General features: G+C 35.6%; 2 protein-coding genes across 2 annotated transcripts; both read right to left on the bottom strand.

Annotated features, from left to right (window-relative positions):
* Positions 1-548: 548 nt before the first annotated feature.
* On the bottom strand, positions 549-7625 carry LOC132182124 (uncharacterized). The gene is made up of 19 exons (XM_059595325.1): positions 6378-7625; positions 6083-6166; positions 5055-5159; positions 4696-4761; positions 4416-4586; positions 4130-4204; positions 3880-4019; positions 3474-3564; positions 3316-3382; positions 3104-3231; positions 2542-2721; positions 2369-2461; positions 1918-2003; positions 1762-1828; positions 1596-1662; positions 1368-1507; positions 1004-1095; positions 823-889; positions 549-641 (listed from the first exon to the last, which is right to left on the bottom strand). The coding sequence occupies exons 1-19, from the start codon at positions 7623-7625 to the stop codon at positions 549-551; spliced, it is 3060 nt and encodes a 1019-aa protein (XP_059451308.1).
* Positions 7626-9570: 1945 nt separating this feature from the next.
* On the bottom strand, positions 9571-19558 carry LOC132182123 (uncharacterized). Its single transcript, XM_059595323.1, has 19 exons — positions 18329-19558; positions 16833-17036; positions 14783-14887; positions 14362-14427; positions 14086-14250; positions 13293-13367; positions 13082-13200; positions 12293-12383; positions 12132-12201; positions 11919-12046; positions 11606-11662; positions 11207-11365; positions 11013-11105; positions 10585-10670; positions 10429-10495; positions 10273-10339; positions 9961-10189; positions 9798-9864; positions 9571-9694 (listed from the first exon to the last, which is right to left on the bottom strand). The coding sequence occupies exons 1-19, from the start codon at positions 19556-19558 to the stop codon at positions 9611-9613; spliced, it is 3162 nt and encodes a 1053-aa protein (XP_059451306.1). The 3' UTR covers positions 9571-9610.
* Positions 19559-19632: the final 74 nt, after the last annotated feature.

Genomic DNA, 19632 nt, shown 5'->3' with positions numbered 1-19632 from the left:
TAATGGGCATCGTGGATGAGCTTGAATTGAGTCCCATCAAATATTTTTCTAATGCTGCAGAGCAAAGTCAAGTGGTCTCCTGAATCCTGCTTCTGTATATACCTTGGACTAAAAAGGACCAATATTTACTCATCTGAAAAGGTTTACTTCTAAAACGACAAACTCAGAGTCTTAATCGAGACTTTTGCTCCTATAAAAGGATAATTGAGTCAACGTGGAGAAAAAAAAGAGACTTGTTAAAGAGATTTTGGGTGCATTGGACTTTGGATTTCTCTTAATCGTTTGTGAATATAAATTTGTTTAGACCCTAAATTTATTTGACAAACAATTTTACAAAGGTAATGAAAAGAGCTATTATTTTTCACCAGACTGATTTACACTCACAAGTTTTTATATACACTTGTTGGGTTGAGGAGGTAATGTTCTTGTCTTTCCTTGTATGGAGTTGGGGAGGATTTGTCTCAATACCAAGAAAAGATTTAAACCATCAACCAGCTCTCAAGAAACTGAAAAATGAATATGCTCCATGTGATGCAATGTAGCGAAGATCATTGTAGTTGTAGCTTCTCAAATCGCTTCAACACAGCAGCCATCCTGTCTGCAGTTTCCTCTGTTGCAAGATTGTCTTTCTTGGCTACAATCTATAAAACAATGCCCAATGATCAAAGCAGTGCACACTCATGTTGAATGCAAGATTTTTTTGCATATAATTATCTATTTGTTTTTGCCTTTTGGGATTATATAGAAGCTTTTGACCAGACTTAATAATAAAAAGAAAAGAATATTTTGATCATAATAGAATGAGAAACATGAATTATTCACCTTGGCAAAGACTTCAGTAATCTTTGGAACGTGTAGATTGTCAGGGCCTAAAAGTTCCTTATCTGACCTGGGAATCATTAAAACAATGCAAATTAATGGTATTTAACATGGAACTGCAGTTATGCAAAAGGCTTAAATGTAGAAAGAAAAGTATAAATAGTTTGATTCAGAGGAATATTACCTTTCTACCATTGAACAAAGCTCTTCATGCACCACTTTGGCTTCAGTTGGGTCATCTTCTATTGGCAAGTAGCCTAACCAGGTGGGAACAACCTGCAAAATATATGGAAGAGTTAAACGGGCAACACGTTGAAACACATTCATGAAAGAATTATTGTTTTGCCAGGATGATTAACAGGACGCCAAACATACTGCTAACTAAAGAAATTATCACAGTCATGAAAGAATTATTCTCCAATAAGAAAAAAAGTATTTCTGAAATAATAAAGGGCATCTAAATCATCTATTAATGCATTAATGGAAAGGCCTATCACCAACATTTGAGCAACATGTGAAGGGAAAAAGAAGCATAAAATGTTGTGTACCTGAGGTGCATTAATACTCTCACGATGGAACTTGCATATTTTCCCAAGCGCTAAAACAGCAGTATCATAGGTCTTTCTATTTTCTGAACTTAATAATGGATTTGAATGACTTATCACAGAATTCAAACTGACTACAGCAACTACAGAAAGGCAAGAGTAATCCTTGATTAATAAAATTATAATAATGTTATAATTCCCAGTGCATGTTTAACAGGATAAGCAAGTTACCTTCAGCAATATTTTTAAACTTAGATTGGGCAAACTCAGCACAAACACCAATTCCATGTGCAGCTTCCTGCAGAAAAAAGAGAAAAAAAAAAAAAACTTTTAGAAGCACTGAAAATACTATGGGCAGCAGAAAACCACCACAGGCACTAAATGACTGTAAAAAAACCTGTTTGACATCTGAGTTCTCATCATCACAAACTTTCAAGAGGAATGGAAGATATGTGTCATAATACCTGTCCAGAAAACATGTAGGAAAGACATACAGAATGTAAGAATGAAAACCATGAATTTAAACGACAAAGTTTAAGGGGAATTAACGTACTTATGTGCAGCTTCTTGGCATTGCTGAATTACACAATTACTAATGGAAAAGGCAATCGTTTTCTCTCTAGCTGTGCGATCATCTCCCTGCATGGAAAGACAAAGTAAAAGCGAAAGCGTATTATGTGAAGAGAAAACTTGGCAGCATTCATGTGGTATTTTACCAAAAGTGCAATGCTATGAGAAAAAAGACCAAAGGAGACTGAAGAATGAAAGTGATGCAGGACGCCAAACATGACGCCGACATCAGAGGATGCCTAGGCCATGACCTTGTGATTGTGATTGAATGAAATTAGTATGCGTTTTTGTTTTATTGTTTATTTTCCAAGCACTACTGCACAAGAAATTATTCTCAGATGCATAGATTGCTAATAATATAATGCATTTTGAGGTGTTAACATGATAGATGGGAACCAAAAAGGGTAGTAGTCAAAGAGAATATAATTACTAACCAACATGGCTGTTATATCTGAAGAAAGTTTCTCAAAATAAGGCATGAATCCAGCCTTAAATACTTTGATCATTGTGATCAAGCAATTCCCTGCCTGTACCAAGAAAACAGTATGAGGCCGGCAAAAAAGTAGATTATTGTTCTCAACTGATAAAACAAAATCTGAAAACGGACTTGATGAAGGATGACATCTTCCAACCGCTTTTCTATGCTCTCTTCCTCTTCCATATTAAAATCTTCATCTGCTTCTCTTCCTGCCATTTCCAGATTTCTACATGAATGCACAGCAAGCACATGCTTCATCCCATCTGCAACCGGCCCGATCTGTGCTTGAGGGAAATTTAATCCAGTTACCTGTACAATAAGAGTGAGATAATTGTAGACATATATGCTGTGACAGAGAACAGTGTAAACAACTCTTTAGAATATTTGCTTAGAATAGAACTTGATGTAGATTATGCATTCAAATTTGAAATTGTGGTCTCCTCAATGATGACAAATTAACCTCCTTAGAATTAACAAAAAAACCACTACACTTAAATTCCTTAGAAATGTTAATTTCTTCAGTAAGGGAGATGACAAACCTCTACACATTTGTTTAGTAAGTTTAACATTCTTGCACATAATTGCTTCTCTGGTTCCTGCAAGGCGATTGTAGTTTTAACCTTAAAGTGCTTCTCCATAGAGAAAATATGATAAATGTATAACATTCAATAACTATAATCAAAAGTATGACCTCCTTCAAAGCTTTCACCAGAGCAGGTACAATAAAGGTAGCTAAATTCTGAACAAAAGACATACTACGCCCTCCAGATTCTCCCTTTTGAACGGCCAATATAGCTGAACACAATAATTCCGGCATGGCTAGAAACAGAAAGTGAAAAAGTTAAACCACGAAACCATATGACCTATAAGAAAATGGCATTAGGAATTGTAATTATATGTTACCTGAAGCAGAAGCCATTCTGGTTTCAAGATGGGGATGAAGTAGCAGCGGAACCAAAATTTTAGAAACCTAAATCATGTAAAATCACACTAAGTTATATCTATTATAGTTGAGATCAAAATCCTTGGGAAAAAAACATATTGAATGCATAACAACTAACCTGACTGACCCAAGTAAAAAAATTTTCCTTTAACTGAACAGCAAAGCAGCATAGCAGGTTACAAGCCAATGCTTTTTCCCTTAAGAGATCACTGCAAGACACCTACAGCCCTTAGTGAAAGCTCAAATGTACTTGCATTATCTTTATGAAAAATAAATCTATTTGGAAGCAAAGTTTACTTATAGGCTCTAATTCCTCTTCCTTGTTGATCATAAATTTAGAAAACATTGGAATCCAAACTAATTATGTGACAAGGAAAACATTTTCTTCCAGAACAAGAAAACTCAAGCAAGTAACAAACTAAAATAGGAATTCGAGGCAACTTTCCATATAAAGTATGTAATTGATCTTCAAAAATATTGTCAAAAGATTTAATTTCTAGTAGTACTAAAAAGTTAAGGCAAACCTTTGATCATGAGGTGGTTCATCAGTGTCTACGTCGTTGTCATCAACGCTCAGTTCTGCAGACCGAAGAAAAATTGGCACTAACTCGCTTACGTAAGCTTCAGAACTCCGCCCTAGGCATTTGCAGAATCCTAACCATGCCTGCAAAACAGTTAAGCATTTATCACGTATAAGAATGTAAACAAGGGTGACGATTAATTACTTGATCATTTGATATGAAATATGAAAAACAAAATAGAATATACACATACCTGTAACAGGTGGATTCTTATTGAGTGATCTGTGTCGAGCAAGGATTTTTGTAGTGACACGAGAACTTTTATCACCTTAATCAATTACAAGTTTAATAAGCTTAATACACACATATTCATTACAAATCTATGACTGCTTTGGTTCAGAAAATACACACAATCCAATTGGTTATCAAAAAATGAAGAAAATGAATTCCTTTTACCAAAGTATGCCTGGATTTTGATTGCTTGCATTTTAAATCAGAGTTCTATAGAACATTAAATATAATATGATATGAATTATCACCTTCGTAGCATCATTCATAAATTTCTCCTTTCCAACAGCAACTGCAATCGAACTAATGCACTCAACTGATTTGGCACGGAGCATTCGCTTAGAATTAGATGCATCACTTTTGTTGAAGAAAATAGCTTTCAAGGAAGCCATTGTGGCATCATAGTATGGATGGAACTGGTCCTGCAGACGTGCATGAATGGATAGAACAAATAATTTTTTTTTAAAAAAAAAAAACACACACACACACACACACAAGGGAATGAAAAAAGCATATGCTGCAATACTATACTTGTGATGAAATTGCAATTGATGCCAGAGTAGCCATAGCCTCCTCCTGTAGCTTCTGATTCTCATTCTGGAAATTAACATGTAACATGAATATAAAATGCATGATAAATTCAGAAATTGGGAAACCAATATAACTTCATATAAGAATTTGGGCCTGGGAAAAGCTTCATTGGTTTGAGTTTGTGCACAGACACATATGTTTAAAGATATTAGCAGAAAAATAGTCATCATGTGTGGTTTTGTATTCTTCTTCATAAACAGAACCTAAAGACCTACCCAAACCTCACTCACACCTTTACCACCGTAAAAAGGCAAGGAAGCTGAGAGTTTGTATTCATATGGTAATACTACATTTTATACCTGCAGGAGTACAAGCAGTCTGCTCACTATTTTCTCCAAGTAAAGTGTCAAATCATTTCGAATACAATCCTTGCTGAACAAACGAATTTCCAGAGCAGCACGTTCCTGTAGAGAAAGTTTTATTACTGAAACACTAATAAGTAATTGCATATGAAGCAATACAATGAATACAGATCTAAAGTTCTAGTATATCTACTTGTCACTTGATGGAGGCAAACATTTTGTTGGAAAGATAACTGATATTTACATAAAAAGGATAAGTATCTGTGAAGATAACTTGTTAGGCATAAATCTATGAAGACAGTAAGGTTGACTGTAGTGAGATGAAAGGAAATAAATGGCAAAACTGATTGGTGAAAAAGTAGACTATATATAGGTTCTGGGAGCCATGAAAATCCTTAATAAGTTTTAATTTTCCCAAGGTTCTTTCAGCTATTTAAATGCCAATCTATCCATTTACTTGCTTTATTTCTTTATAATTAGAAATGATGGATCCGTATGAGTTATAGGAAAATAATTATTAAAAAGGCAACTGTATTCTGTTACAACAAAATTGTGTATATTAACTGTATATAATATAATGCAAAATCTATGAACAAGTATCACAGCAGATTTAGGATGTATAAGTTTGGCGTATCTATAACAGTAACAGGAAAAAAAGAAAAAAAGAAAAGAAAAGGATAATACTTTCTATCCCGAATAATTGATATAAGATAGAATGAGCATAATGAATAAATTACCAACACCAAAATTCAAATATTAACAAGCTGCAAGAGACTGAAAGGTGTTATGTATAAATTCGAAAATGCATGTTATAGCTGTGATAAGTGACAATCAAAATTCAATGATATGAATGCGGTTATTTTGGGAAATGAATTGAGCAATAAAGAAGTTGAGAAGTAATATACCTGTAAGTGGGGATAGTGGACATCCGCAATCATTGAAATTAGTGCTGGCATTATCTTATGATGATATTGAACTTGTAATGTTGGCCCGAAATTTATACTTAGTATCCTAACCACACTCACAGTAAGCCAGCGAACTCGAGACTTCAGATCATGAAATGTAATTGAAATCATTGCCACAACTCGCCCAAGATAATTTACGATTTCCTGTGCCAAGAGAAACAAATAAAAACACGCGAGTGCACACACACAGGCAGAGTAGAGGACCTGTTTAATCAGTTATTAATCTTGAGATCTTTTAGTACTATGTTCCTCTTTGAACATAACTGCCTTCAATAATTCTTATATGTAAACTGAGAAGTCCATCTAACAAACACGCAACCCGCAGAACATCAAACATTGAAACAATTCAGAGTACCTTTGAGTGTCTCGTTGCAACTACGGCAAGGGTAATGATTCCGGCGAGACGCATCTCCCACTCCTTACCATATACATACTGTTGTATCAAATCCAAAGCAATGGGCACCCCTAGAGTACCAGACACTGCAGATGAAACTAGATTCAGTAGGCAAAGTCCAAGATCATAACTCCTCGTCTTCCCTGCATTCGTACCCTTGTTAGGATCATCTTCAATATACCATGTAGGATCATCTTCAATACGTACAAGCATGCCCATTGAAGTTGAGATTAGCCTGTTTACAATCTCGCCATGCAGGTTCCGAATCATAGTGGACATTTCGTCGGTCGCGGTATCGTTGACTGCCATGATAACATCAATGGCTGCATACCTTGTGTCCTCCAATAAATAATTATCCTCGGCTATTTGAACCATTGATTCACACAACTGTCTCAAGTGATTTGTAAAGAAGCTGGGGTCTATTTTGGCCAAGCAAACCAATTCTTTTAGACCCTCTTGGATATTAATGTCGCTCTTATCATTGAGCAAATCAATCAGTAAATTTAACATTTCCGGCAAAAGATCTCCTTTGTCAACATCAAAATCCGCCAACTGCTTCACCAATTGAGCTGAAGCAGTGTAGGCCGATAAACGGATTACTATATTAGGGGAACTTAAGCCCCTCAAGAATGCCAAGTAAAGATAATCAAATTCCGGCCGCAAGAATCGACCCGTATTCAATGGCAAATCGCAGAACAGATAAAGGCCCAATTCGGTAACATTGTTGTCATTCGAATTGAGAGACAAAAGTATATAATCAAGAAGCTCCTGCCAATCTCCGTGTTGTGTGATGAAGACCCTAGAAGCAACAATTGATATAGACTTGGACAAATTCCTGTAAACGGGGGTTAATCTGTATCGCTGAAGGCAAGCGAAAATCCGGGCCTTGAGCTCGGTCAGGAGCATGGGGGAGATCTCGGTTAACTGCCCAGCTAGAACGCTGCGGAGGCGCGTGGCGTAGTGGCAAGAGAGAATGAAATCATCGGTGGTTAGAAGGAGGTCAGTAAGCTTGAGTAAGAGAGTGTTGGGATACTGCTGGCTGCAGTGATCGAAGATGACCTCTGCTTGGGTTCTGTCATAATCCATAAGGAGGTGAAAGTCTGCATCTTCTGGTGGAGTGAGGAAGGAGAGGAGATGTTCCAGTGTTGCGAGGAGTGGGGAGATGATAATATCTCTGGCTGCGGCTTTCATGGCCTGATCGGCGGCCATTGGAGGCAGAAAGAAAAATCAAGATTTTCAAGAGTGGGAGAGAAAGATTGAGACTTTGAAATGAGAAGTTTTGGAGGGGATTTTATAACACAGAGAGAGGGAATTGTCCTTTCTGTTATGGCAGTTGGCCACGTCAGCGAGGAAAGGCAGGGGGCCGGGGGGAGGTCAATGGGTCAAGAGAGTTGACTATATTGGTTATCTCAGCTGAGAAGGAGGGTACTTTTGTCAATTCCGAGTCAAACTGGTCGATAGAAGAAGCCTGCGTGTGTGATTTCGGGGGTATTAACGGTTTTCTGCTTTGGTTTTTGAATTTTCGCGTCGGAAGAAATCAAGTGCGATAGAGCCAAAAGCAAAAACGGAGAATAGGAGAAAGAAGGGCAAGAAAAGAGACAGAATCAAGAATACTTATAGGGAAAGTCCACGTAATCCCCTCAAACTATCATTCAATTGATAATGTTTTCCTAAATTTTCAATTGTGACAATTCTCTCTCAAACTACTAAAAATTGTCAATATTTCTCCCAATGACAAAATTACCCTTAGTAAAATATAAACAAAAATATTAAAACTTCTAGAAAAAACCAAAAAATAACAAAAAAAAAAAACCAAAAAACAAAAAAAAATCCAAACTTGGCCAATTTTTTCTTTTTTAAAATCAATTTTATAAGAAAAAAATTATAAAAAAAATCGATTTTTTTAATATAAAAATTGAAAATTTTCGGTTTTTTTATTTTATTTAAATAAAAATTTACGTTTAAAAAAATAAAATTTTTGCTTAATAAAATGAAATTTTTTGTTTTTTAAAACTAAATAAAAAAAATTAGTTTTTTTTTTTAAATAAAAATTTCCGTTTTTAAAACTAAATAAAAATTTTTGTTTAAAAAAATTGTTTTTTTTTTTTAAATATTATTTTTAAACTAAAATTTTTCGTTTTTTAAAAAAATCAATTTTTTTTTTTTTTTAATTTATAGGGATATTTTTGTCTTATTGAGAAATCTATAAGGGCATTTTTGTCTTATTGTTAGCCTTGGGGGACATTGACAATGTTTTGGTAGTTTGGAGGGGACATTGTCACAATTTAAAGTTTGAGGAGGACATTGTCAATTGAGTGGTAGTTTGAGGAAGGTATGTGGACTTTACCCATACTTATTACTTACCGATAAAAGCGCAAATGGAGGTCAATTAGCTGGGACCACACTTGATGAAGTGGAGGTCACTAGTTCGAATCCTCCTCCCCCCTCTTGTGCGGACATGTCAAAAAAAAAAAAAAAAAAAGCGCAAATGGGTAATATAGTCTTATACTCAACACAAAATTAAAAGGTCAGAATTGAGGAGTTTAATTATTTTAATTAAATGGGTCGACATGAATCCGACAGTTAACATAATGACTGACAATTAATTTGTGACATAACTCGCGAATCCGACACAAACCCAATATAAAATAAGAGAATTAAGGTTGAGACATTTACCTCGTTTAATTAAATGAGTCGGGTTAAGATTGACCTTATATAGTCTTCCTTATAATCATACTTTAAACTTTAATATTTTTCCCGTTGCTTGGACTTTGTAGAGATCTTATTATGGTATTTTCTTTGCGTAGTGGAGGTTAAGTTTAGTCCGCAGTGCTTTCTATTTCTTTTTAATGTTAATTTTTGGGGTGCGTTACAAAGAATACCTTTTCTTTATTGTTGAATAATATGTAGATGACATAGGATATCTACATACCTTTTATTGTTGCATTGAGAGATTATGCAAATGGGTGGGTCTAACCTCCACCATTTTCATTTACAAACCAACTTTAACCCACGTTATTATTAACATAAGAAATTCAATCATATATTTATTGATCAATATTGCTTCACATATGTTGTTTACATTTAGAAAGAACCAAGTAAAAGAAAAAAAAAAAAAAAAAAAGAGAAAAACCTCTAATGACGATCCTTGAATCTTAAGCAATAGCTAAAATATTCACCAAAACTCTTGGTCACTATGTCTTCTCAAATTGCCTCAACAGAGCAACCATCCTGTCAGCAGTTTCCCCTGTCGCAAGATTGTCTCTCTCGGCTACAACCTACGAAACAAGATTGTCTCCACAGTAAAATCTATCTGTTTTTGTCTTTTAAGATTATCTTTTGATCATAGCAAAATGAGAAACATGAACATGAAGAATTCACCTTGGTAAAGACTTCAATAATCTTTGGAAGGTGCAGATTGTCAGGGCCTAAAAGTTCCTTATCTGATCTGGGAATCATTAAAAGGATGCAAATTAATTCAAATTTAACGTGGAACTGCACTCATGCAAAAGTAACGTCGAAGTGCTAAAAGAAAAGGTGTTACCTTTCCACCATTGAACAAAGTTGCTCATGCACCACTTTGGCCTCAGTTGAATCACCCTTCATTGGCAAGTAGCTTAACCAGGTGGGAACAACCTGAGATGCATTAATACTCTCACGATGGAACTCGCATATTTTCCCAAGAGCTGAAACAGCAATATCATATGCCTTTCTATTCTCTGAACTTGATGCATCTGGATGTCTTATCACAGAATTCAAACTGACTACAGCAGCTACAGAAAGCCGAGACTGTTTCATGATTAATACTAGTGAAGTTATAATTCCTGGTGCATGTTTAACTTGACAAGAAAGGCACCTTCAGCACTAGTCTTAAAGTTGGATTGGGCAAACTCAGCACAAACACCAATTCCATTTGCAGCTTCCTTTAAAAAAAAACAAAAAGAACAAAAAAAAGAACTTTTAGCTGCATTGAAAATACTAAGGGCAAAGACACAGATTGACCCTAAAGAACCTGTTTAACATCTGAGTTCTCGTCATTGCAAGCTTTCAAGAGGAGTGGAAGATATGTGTCAATACACCTGTCCAGAAAACATGTAGGAAAGACATATAGAATGGATAAATAAAAATCATTACTTCAAACAATAACGTTTGAGGGGAATATATATACTTAAGTGCAGCTTCTTGGCATTGCTGAATTACACAATTAACAATGGAAAAGGCAATCGTTTTCTCTATAGCTGCGCGATCGTCGGCCTGCGTGGAAAGACCAAGTAAAAGTATGAGCCATAATCTGTAGCTGATTTTGAAGTCATAAATTACAATGGCGATAAAATCATTGGTGCATTTTTCTGAATCATTTTTCTGAATATAATTTTATTCTTTGAAATTAATGCAAAAAGCTACAATCATAAATTCTTATGATTGTGTCCTGGCACAGCTGCACACGAAATTATTCTGAGATGCATACTTTGCTTGTGCACATTAATTATTAGGATAATATGATAGCATTTTAAGGTGTTGCCATAAGCATCTATATGAAGCACAGGATAAATGGGCATTAAAAAGGCAGTAGTCAAACAAAATATAATTACTAACCAACATGGCTGTTATAACTGCTGAGATTTTTTCAAAATAAGGCAAGAATTTAGCCTTAAGTACTTTGATCATCGTGATCAAGCAATTCCCAGCCTGTACGAAGAAAACAGTAAGAGGCCAGTAACAAAAGCAGATTTTTTTTTGTTTTTTTTCTCAACTATAAGATACAGAGAAAAGAAAATCTGAAAACAGACTTGATGAAGGATATCTTCCAATTGCTTTTTTCTGTTATTTTCCTCTTCCATATCAAAATCATCTTCTGCTTGTCTTCCAAGTGAATGCACAGCTAGCACATCCTCCATCCCATATGCGACCTGCCTGATCAGTTTTCTAGTGAAAAATAATCCTGACACCTGTAAATGGAAAGTTATTGTAAACATGGTGTGACAGTCAACAGTGTAAAAACCTCTTCAACACATTTGCTTAGAATATAACTTAATGTGGATTATGCATTCAAATTTGAAATTGTGTTATGTGTAATTAATGTCCACAATGATTCACAATTGTTGGGGGTGCAATGTTTTACTTTAAATGAACACCGAAACCATGCTTCCTTAGAGAGGTTAATTTCTTCAGTAAGGGATATGACAAACCTCAACACATTGGTTTAGGGAGTCTAACATTCTTGCACATATTTCTTTCTGCGGTTCCTGCAAGGAAATTGTGGTTTTAAACTTAAAAGTACTTCACCTTGTTCAGAGCTTTTACCATAACCAAAATGTAAATACAAAAATGTAAATAAAGTTCAATAACCATTACCAAAAGGATGACCTTGTTCAGAGCTTTTACCAAAGGGGGTATAATTAAGATGACTAATTTCTGAACATAATCTATGGAGAAAATGTGCCAAATGTATTGCATAGTGGAAATTATAAAGAAAGATTCAACCATAATGAAAAGGATGACCTTCTTCAAAGCTTCCACCAAAGCAGGTATAATTAGGATGACTAATTCGTGAACACAAGACATACTATGCTCTCCAGATTCTCCCTTTTGAATGGCCAACATAGCTGAACGCAATAACTCTGGCATGGCTAGAAACAGAAAGTGAATCAATTAAACCATGTGACCATATGACCTATAAGAAAATGGAATTAGGAATTGCAATTATAGGTAAACCTGAAACAGAAGCCTTTTTGATTTCAAAATGGGGATCAAATTCTAGCAGTGGAACCAAAATTTTAGCAACCTAAAACATGTAAGAACAAACTAAGTCATATCAATTATAGTTGAGATCAAAATCCTTGGATAAACTCCATATTAGATGCATCACAACTAACCTGATTGACCCAAGTAAAAAACTTTTCCTTCAACAGACGAGCGCAGCAGGATAGCAGGTTACAAGCCAGAGCTTTCTCCTTTAAGATATCACTAAACAAGACACATATTGTCCTTAGTAAAAGTTAAAATATGCTTGCATTAGCTTTATGAATATAAATTTCTTTTCAAGAGTTGAAAGTTGCTATCACAAATCTATTATACATTGAAGCAATTATTTTGTGTATTTTTCCAGGGGATATATATAATCGATCTCAGTATGACATTATATCCATATCCTTTCAGCTATCTTCTAACTTACTCTAGCACCTGCACTTTCTAATTATCTATAACCCAGCATGAGGAAATAGTGTACTATTTTCAAATTACAAACCCTTATGTTAATGACCAGCTTCCAAGTACTGTTCATATTTTCTAGAATTTCTAATGATCTATAACAACAAATTTTAATGTTAGTTTGCATATAAAAAATAAATAAAAGTTTCAAGAATTCATTAGTTCAAACCTCCTGATGAAATCCTTCTGAACAAAATTTGACAGATGAGAAAAGGTTGATTTGGGGTACCTCAAGCATCACTTTTCCTGTCTTTTCTCTTACCAAAGTTAATTTAATTCGTCCCCCCATGCAATTCTACACTATTGTTGGAATACTATTTGGTCTAAAATTGGAAAAGACCAGCAGAAGCTAACTTAAAAAGCTTACTAGCTATATGTGAAAAAGAGAAAGACCTTCAAGGTCAATCAATCTTCAAAAAAAAAAAAAAAAGGAGTCAAAACATTTAAGGCAAAACCTTTGTTCATCAGTGTTTTTGTCAATGCTCAAATCTGCAGATCGAATAAAAATAGGCATCAAATCTGTAATGTAGGTGACAATATTCTCCCCTAGGCATATGCAGAGTTCCATCCATGCCTGCAAACAGTTAAGATTGTCAACAAGGGTGATGATTATCTACATGATAATTTGATATGAAATATGAAAAACAAAATAGAATATACACATACCTTTAACAGATGTATTCTTATTGAGTAATCCGTGTCCGACAAGGATTGTTGTAGTGACATTAGAGCTTCTATAACCTTAATCAATTGAAGTTTAGTAAGTTTAAGACAGATATTCATTAAAAATACGCGAATGCTTTGGTTCAGAGTATCTTCAGGAGTGTCTTGTCATGAAAACAACTCAAAGCAAAAACCTTTTTATCAAAGCAAATGTCTCGATCGATGCATTTAAAAAGGTTTAAATCTCTTAAAATGGGTGGTAATTATGAGGCACTTGCCTTACACCTTGACTAGTGATTACCCTTTAGTTTAAGATAAATCGTTCGACAAAAAAGTAAAACTTCAATAACAAACATTCGACATTGAAAGACGTATTCTTGTTCATGTAAGTGTAAGTCAATCAAACTAAATCCTAATTCAATATATTGATTCCCCGTATTCTCAATGGATTGGTTGTCCTTTGACTTTTCCAATCGTTCATTACTCCTCAAGTACACAAATGAGGTTTTTGATTATTAGTTTTAAACATGAATTTACCCCAAAAATTGTTCGCCACTAAATTGCTAATTAATAAGTACTCTGAATAAAGCCCACAAAAAGAAAAGAAACCAAGCCCATAAAAAATTGCTTTTGATATTGTTCCGTTATACTAATTCTGTACCCCTTTCCCTATCAGAGTAAGAATATAGCAATATTGGTGCTGAGAGAATGAATTCCTTTTGCCAAAGTATGCCAGGCAATTGATCAGAACATTAAAACAACTACCAGAAAAATAGAATATTATATGAATTCTTACCTTCTTAGCATCATTCATAAATTTCTCCTCTCCAACAGCAATTGCAATGGAACTAATGCACTCAGCTGATCTGGCACGGAGCAGGAGCTTAGATGCATCAGTTTCGTTGAAAAGGATAGCTTTCAAGGAAGCCATAGTGACATCATAGCATAGATGGAACTGGTCCTGCAGCCATTCATGCATGGATAGAACAACAAATTTTAAAACAAAAACTGAAAACACAAGAAAACAAAAAAAGCCTTATGCTGCATTACTAAAAAAGCATATCACAAGCACCTGCAAGAAAGTTGCAACTGATGCCAGAGTAGCCATAGCCTCCTCCTGCAGTTGCTGCTTCTCATTCTGGAAATTCACATATAACATGAATATTTAATGCATGATAAATTCAAAAATTGGGGAACTCATATTCACATATAAGGTGAGTATGGATTGGGGAAAATCTTCGTCGATTGGAGTTTGTGCATAGCCATATATATTAAAAGATATTAATAGAATAGTAACGCTACTTTTCACACCCATGCCAGCCATGTCACACTGGTGTGAGCCACTTAAAACACACCACAGTAATCGGTGTAACATGGGTGTGAAGGCTGGCATTACTCTTGGTAGAAATGGTCATTGTGTGTGAGTTTGTACACAAACAGAACCTAAGATCAACCCAAACCTCAACAACACCTGGTGTTACTACATTTTATACCTGCAGGAGTACAAGCAGTTTGCTCACTATTTCCTCCAAGTAAGGTGTTAAATCATTTGGACGACAACCCATGATGAAGAAGCGAATTGTCAGAGAAGCATTTACCTGTATGAGAAGAATTTATTCACCGAAACATTAAGTAATTGCAAATGAAGCAATACAATGAGTACAGCTCTAAAGTTCTAGAATATCTACCTGTCGCCTGATGGAGGGAAATATTTTGTGTCAAAGACAGCTTAAGGTTACATAAAAAGGCTAAGTATCCATAAATCGTGATGCATAAATCTATGAAGACTGTAAGGTTGAGTACAGACAAGGATTTGAGTCAGTCAGATGAAAAGAAATAAATGGTAAAAGTGGTTGGTGAAAAGCAGACAATAGCTTGAAGTGGCTACAGACCGCCTTATAAATCTTTATAGGGTTTAATTTTCCCAAGGTTCTTGCAGCCATTTAAATGCCATTCTATTCATTTACTTGCTTTATTTCTTTATGCTCAGAAATGGTAAATCACTCACTTGCCATTATCTTCCTCAGCTTGAGTAATAGGAAAATAACTACTAAAAAGGCAACCATATTCGACTTGAAAGTTCTGATTTAGACCCCAAGTTGTTATTAATCCAGTTTACCAAACAAAATAATGATTAACAAAGTTATCGACTTTAAAGCCAAATGCCACAAATATCAATACCAAAATCAAAGCAAGCATAAAACAAATCAACACAAATATTTTGCTAACGAAATAGAAACCTTTTGAAGAGTTCTTCAAAAGTAAAACCACTTAGGGGGCCAACCAACCCTAAAGGCATTCACTATAAAAGACTTTTGTTACAAATTGTCCTTGCAAGACCTTTGTAACTCTGAAAACACAATTTTGCAACTCCGGCAAACGACATATTCACCTTCCACTGCAGTAGCTCCAGGACCTCTGGCTTTCTTCTATGTGGATCACCTTCACAAACGAATATCGTCTGCTTCAACCCATAACTCTAGTGGCTGAAGGTTTTCCTGTGGTTTGGTTAATGAAAAACAAGGAGAGGTATCAAATTTGTATAGGCTAAAAATGTGTTTAGGAACCTCTTCAATAACAATAAAAAATACCCTTCAGGTCTTCTGAAAGTCTTGGCTTATGAGGCTTATATAAATGGGGAGAAAACTAAAGTTGTTAGGCTAAGTCGGCTAGGTTTAAAACAATTTGCCACAATATCGGTAGAAGGAGCTTCGACCAAGCCATTGAAAGAGCTTCTCAGGTTTTAGTATTGGGACTTGATATGCTGTTTTGGTTGATCGAGCTTCGACATAGCAATCGACTGAGCCATTCTGTCTAGATTTTCAAACTTCTAATTACAACCTGTTTTGACCTAGTAAACTTCGGAATTGAAATTTTTTCATGAAATACAAAGTTGTATCCCTTTGAATCAGATTTCCAACTCTACCAAACTTGCCATCATCTAACATCGGAATCAAAATCTATGACCATTCTATGACTAGGCATGTGCTAGATTGCATTCATAAACTTGAATTCTTCATGTATTGGACCAACTTTTACACTGACTTAATTCTTAATTCAACACTAAACAATACAACCCAAAAACATGTTTTGACACATGAATTTGTCAACAAAAAATTAGAACCTAACTCTTCTACTGTGGAATTGTGCAGGTTAATATAATGCAACATCTGTGAATGACTACCACAGCAGATTTAGCATGTATAACAGCAGCAGGAAAATAAAAAGGAAAAGAAAAAAGGATAATACTTTCTATCCAGAAGCATTGGTATGAGATGGAATGTGCATTGAATAAACGAGTAAATAGCAACACATAGATTCCAATATTAATAGGGTACAAGATAATGGATATAATGAAAATGCCGTAAAAGGCGTTACATATATATCACATGGAAAATGCATGTTATAGCTGTGATAACTGACAATCAAAAGTTCAAGGATATCTAAATGCGATTATTTTGGGAAATGAATTGATCATGAGTAAGATAAAACTAGTGACCAATCAAAATGACACATAATAAAAGAAGTTCAAAAGTAATATACCTGTAAGAAGGGAAAGTGGGAATCTTCAATCACTGCATTTAGTGCGGGCAACATCTTATGATGATATTGGGCTTGTAATGTTGGCGCCAATTCTAAACTTAGTGACCTAACTGCATTTACAGCAGCCAAGCGAACTCGAGGGTGGAGATCTTGTAATGAATTGGAAATCATTGTCACAACTTGCTCAAGAGAACTTATCATTTCCTGTGCAGAGAGAAACGAATAAAAACACTCTGACACACACACACACACATAGAGAGAGAGAGAGAGAGAGAGAGAGAGAGTATATATATCAGTTAACATGTTTATCATGACCTTCATCTCTTCCTCTTTGAACATAACTACCTTCAACAATTCTTATATCTGATACAAAAATTTAATTAACTATAAACATGTCATTGTAGAAAAGGAACATTAGAGCTTCCCAAATTTTGGGGTAGAAGTGCATACCAAATAAGTGCTTAGCAGATTTACTTTCAGTCCTGTTGGAGGCTTAAACTCATTTTCTACATTTTATGTAGTTACCTTGTCTCTACTCTCCAAAGCTTGTCAACTCTGTCTATAATACTAATGCTCAAAACACGTCCACAAACATTGTCATCAGTAGGGTTTTCTTGAGGACATAAATTTTTTATGTATCAATAATACAAATCACCTCAAGCCAATTCTTCTACTGTCATTACAACATTTTAGAAGTTGGCATTTTTAGATAGACAAAAGAAAAGAAACGGAATTCAGTTAAACATCTCAAAATTTGACATATATTTATGTGAAAGCACAGACTTTTAGCATATAAAGAGAAAAATCAGATAGAAATTTGTTTTAGGAATCCGCAATGCAGAAAAGTAGAGTCAAATACTCAACAAGTTTCCCAACCCCTTAATTATTTCTTGATATGGCTAAGAAGGCCTTTGATCATCCCCAAATGCCTGTGTCTTCACACAAAGACCTGGACAGAACATAAATGGGGAATTGAAAAGGACTCTTCCTTTGCTTGTGAGAATTCAATTTTTCTGTTGCCTAAACCATGTAATGAACTTTAAACCACACAACTTTCCATATCATTGGAACCCTAACTAAGCTAACGGAATAGAGTTATACACAAAATACATGAAGTATCCTTTTGCTTTCAGGGCAACAGAAAAAGTAAAAAAAAAAAAAATCATTGTAATCTCTAAGAAATCATCCCATGATGTTATAGACACGCTCACATAGTACACCTGGGGCAGCAGAACAGAACCCAAAATTTGTGATCTTCTCCAATATGTGTGTCTTGTGTGTGTGTAATAATAGACACCCTTTTGAGAAAATAACATATTGAGTGGCTATACCTTGCTAAAAAGATAAAAATTTCGCATAGAATAAGTATTTGAGATGGCAGTATGAGAAAGAAAGAAAAAAAAATGTAAATTGAGAAGCCCATGTAATAAACACACAACCCCACAGAGCATCAAAGAATGAAACTCTGAAATTGAATATGAAACAATTCATTGTACCTCTGAGCATCCCTCTGCAATCATAGAAAGGGTAATCATTCCCGCATGATGCTTCTGCCATTCTGGAGCAGCTAGATACTGTTGTGTCAACTCCAAAGTAATGGGCAGGCATAAAGCCCCATCCACTGCAGCTGAAATCTGGTCCAATAGGAAAATTCCAAGGTCGAAACTCTTCATCTGCTCCTCATTTATACCCTTTTTAGCATCCATATTATACAATGCAGGATCATCTTCAAAACTTACAAGCATGCCCATTGAAGCTGAGATTAGCCTGTGTAGAATCTCGTCGTTCAGGTTCTGCAACATAGAGAACATTTCTTCGGTCAAGGAATCCTCGAGCCCCCTAATAATGCCCAGGGCTGCATACCTCATCTCCTCTCCTACATAATCAGCCTCGGCTATTTGAATCATTGTTTCACACACATGTTCCAAGTGCTTTGTAAAGAAGGAGGCGTTTGTTGTGACCAAGGAATCCAAATTCTTTAGAGCTTGTTCAACAAACTCGTCTTTCTTATCATTCAGCAACTCAATGAGGAACTTCAACATTGCAGGCAGAAGATATTTTGTGCTATCATGGTCATCAAAACCCTCCAAATGCGTCGCCAGTATAAGCGACAAACGAAAGGCGAATGACCGAATATTCATAGTAGGGGAACTTAAACGCTTCATGATTGCCGAGTAAAGAGAATCAAATTTTGGCTTCAAAAATCGACCCATTTTCATTGGCAAATAAGAGAACAACATAAGACCCGATTCTTGATATTTTTTGTCTTCTGAGTCAGCAGACGAAACTATATAATCAAGAAGCTCCTGCCACTCTCCATGTTTTGTCTTAGAGTCCCTGAAAGCAACAATGCCTATTGATAGAGACAAAGGCTTGAGGATGGTCTCTAAGGTTTGTCGTTGAAAGCAAGCAAAAAGCAAGGGCTTGAGCTCTGTTAGGATCATGGGGGAGAGCTTGCTTGAATGCCGAGTTAGAAGGCCGTCGAGGAAAGTGGCGTAGACGGCGGTGAGATGGGACTGAGTAGAGGATTCAAGGATGTGAGTAAGCTTGAGTGAGAGAGTGTTGGGGTAGTGCCGGCTACAGTGAGCGAAGATGGCCTTTGCTTCGAGTTTATATGGGTCTTCTTCTGGTTGGATCAGGCAGGAGAGGATAGACTCTAGTGATGAGAGCTCTGGGGAGACAAGAATCTCTTTGACGTGGGTTTTGAGGGTCGCTGAGGACTCCATTAGAGGCAGAAAGAAAATCAAGATTTTCAAGACTGGAGGAGAAAGTTTGAGACTTTGAACTGACACTACTTTTG

The sequence above is a fragment of the Corylus avellana genome, chromosome ca5 (genome assembly GCF_901000735.1).
Source record: "Corylus avellana chromosome ca5, CavTom2PMs-1.0".
Classification (NCBI taxonomy): Eukaryota; Viridiplantae; Streptophyta; class Magnoliopsida; order Fagales; family Betulaceae; genus Corylus; species Corylus avellana.
Note: the sequence above shows the minus strand (reverse complement) of the source record. Positions and strands in the feature narration are given on the sequence as shown.

What these genes read in the sequence shown, in the direction of transcription:
- LOC132182124 (XM_059595325.1), bottom strand. Translation starts at nt 7,625, where the DNA reads ATGGCCGCCGATCAGGCCATGAAAGCCGCAGCCAGAGATATTATCATC. An exon ending in GACTGCTTGTACTCCTGCAG is followed by an intron (nt 4,762 to 5,054) that starts GTATAAAATGTA and finishes GTTAATTTCCAG; the next exon opens with AATGAGAATCAGAAGCTACA. An exon ending in TGCCAAGAAGCTGCACATAA is followed by an intron (nt 1,829 to 1,917) that starts GTACGTTAATTC and finishes TTTTCTGGACAG; the next exon opens with GTATTATGACACATATCTTC.
- LOC132182123 (XM_059595323.1), bottom strand. Translation starts at nt 19,558, where the DNA reads ATGGAGTCCTCAGCGACCCTCAAAACCCACGTCAAAGAGATTCTTGTC. An exon ending in CAGTTATAACAGCCATGTTG is followed by an intron (nt 10,671 to 11,012) that starts GTTAGTAATTAT and finishes CTTTCCACGCAG; the next exon opens with GCCGACGATCGCGCAGCTAT. An exon ending in AGAACTCAGATGTTAAACAG is followed by an intron (nt 10,340 to 10,428) that starts GTTCTTTAGGGT and finishes TTTTTTTTAAAG; the next exon opens with GAAGCTGCAAATGGAATTGG.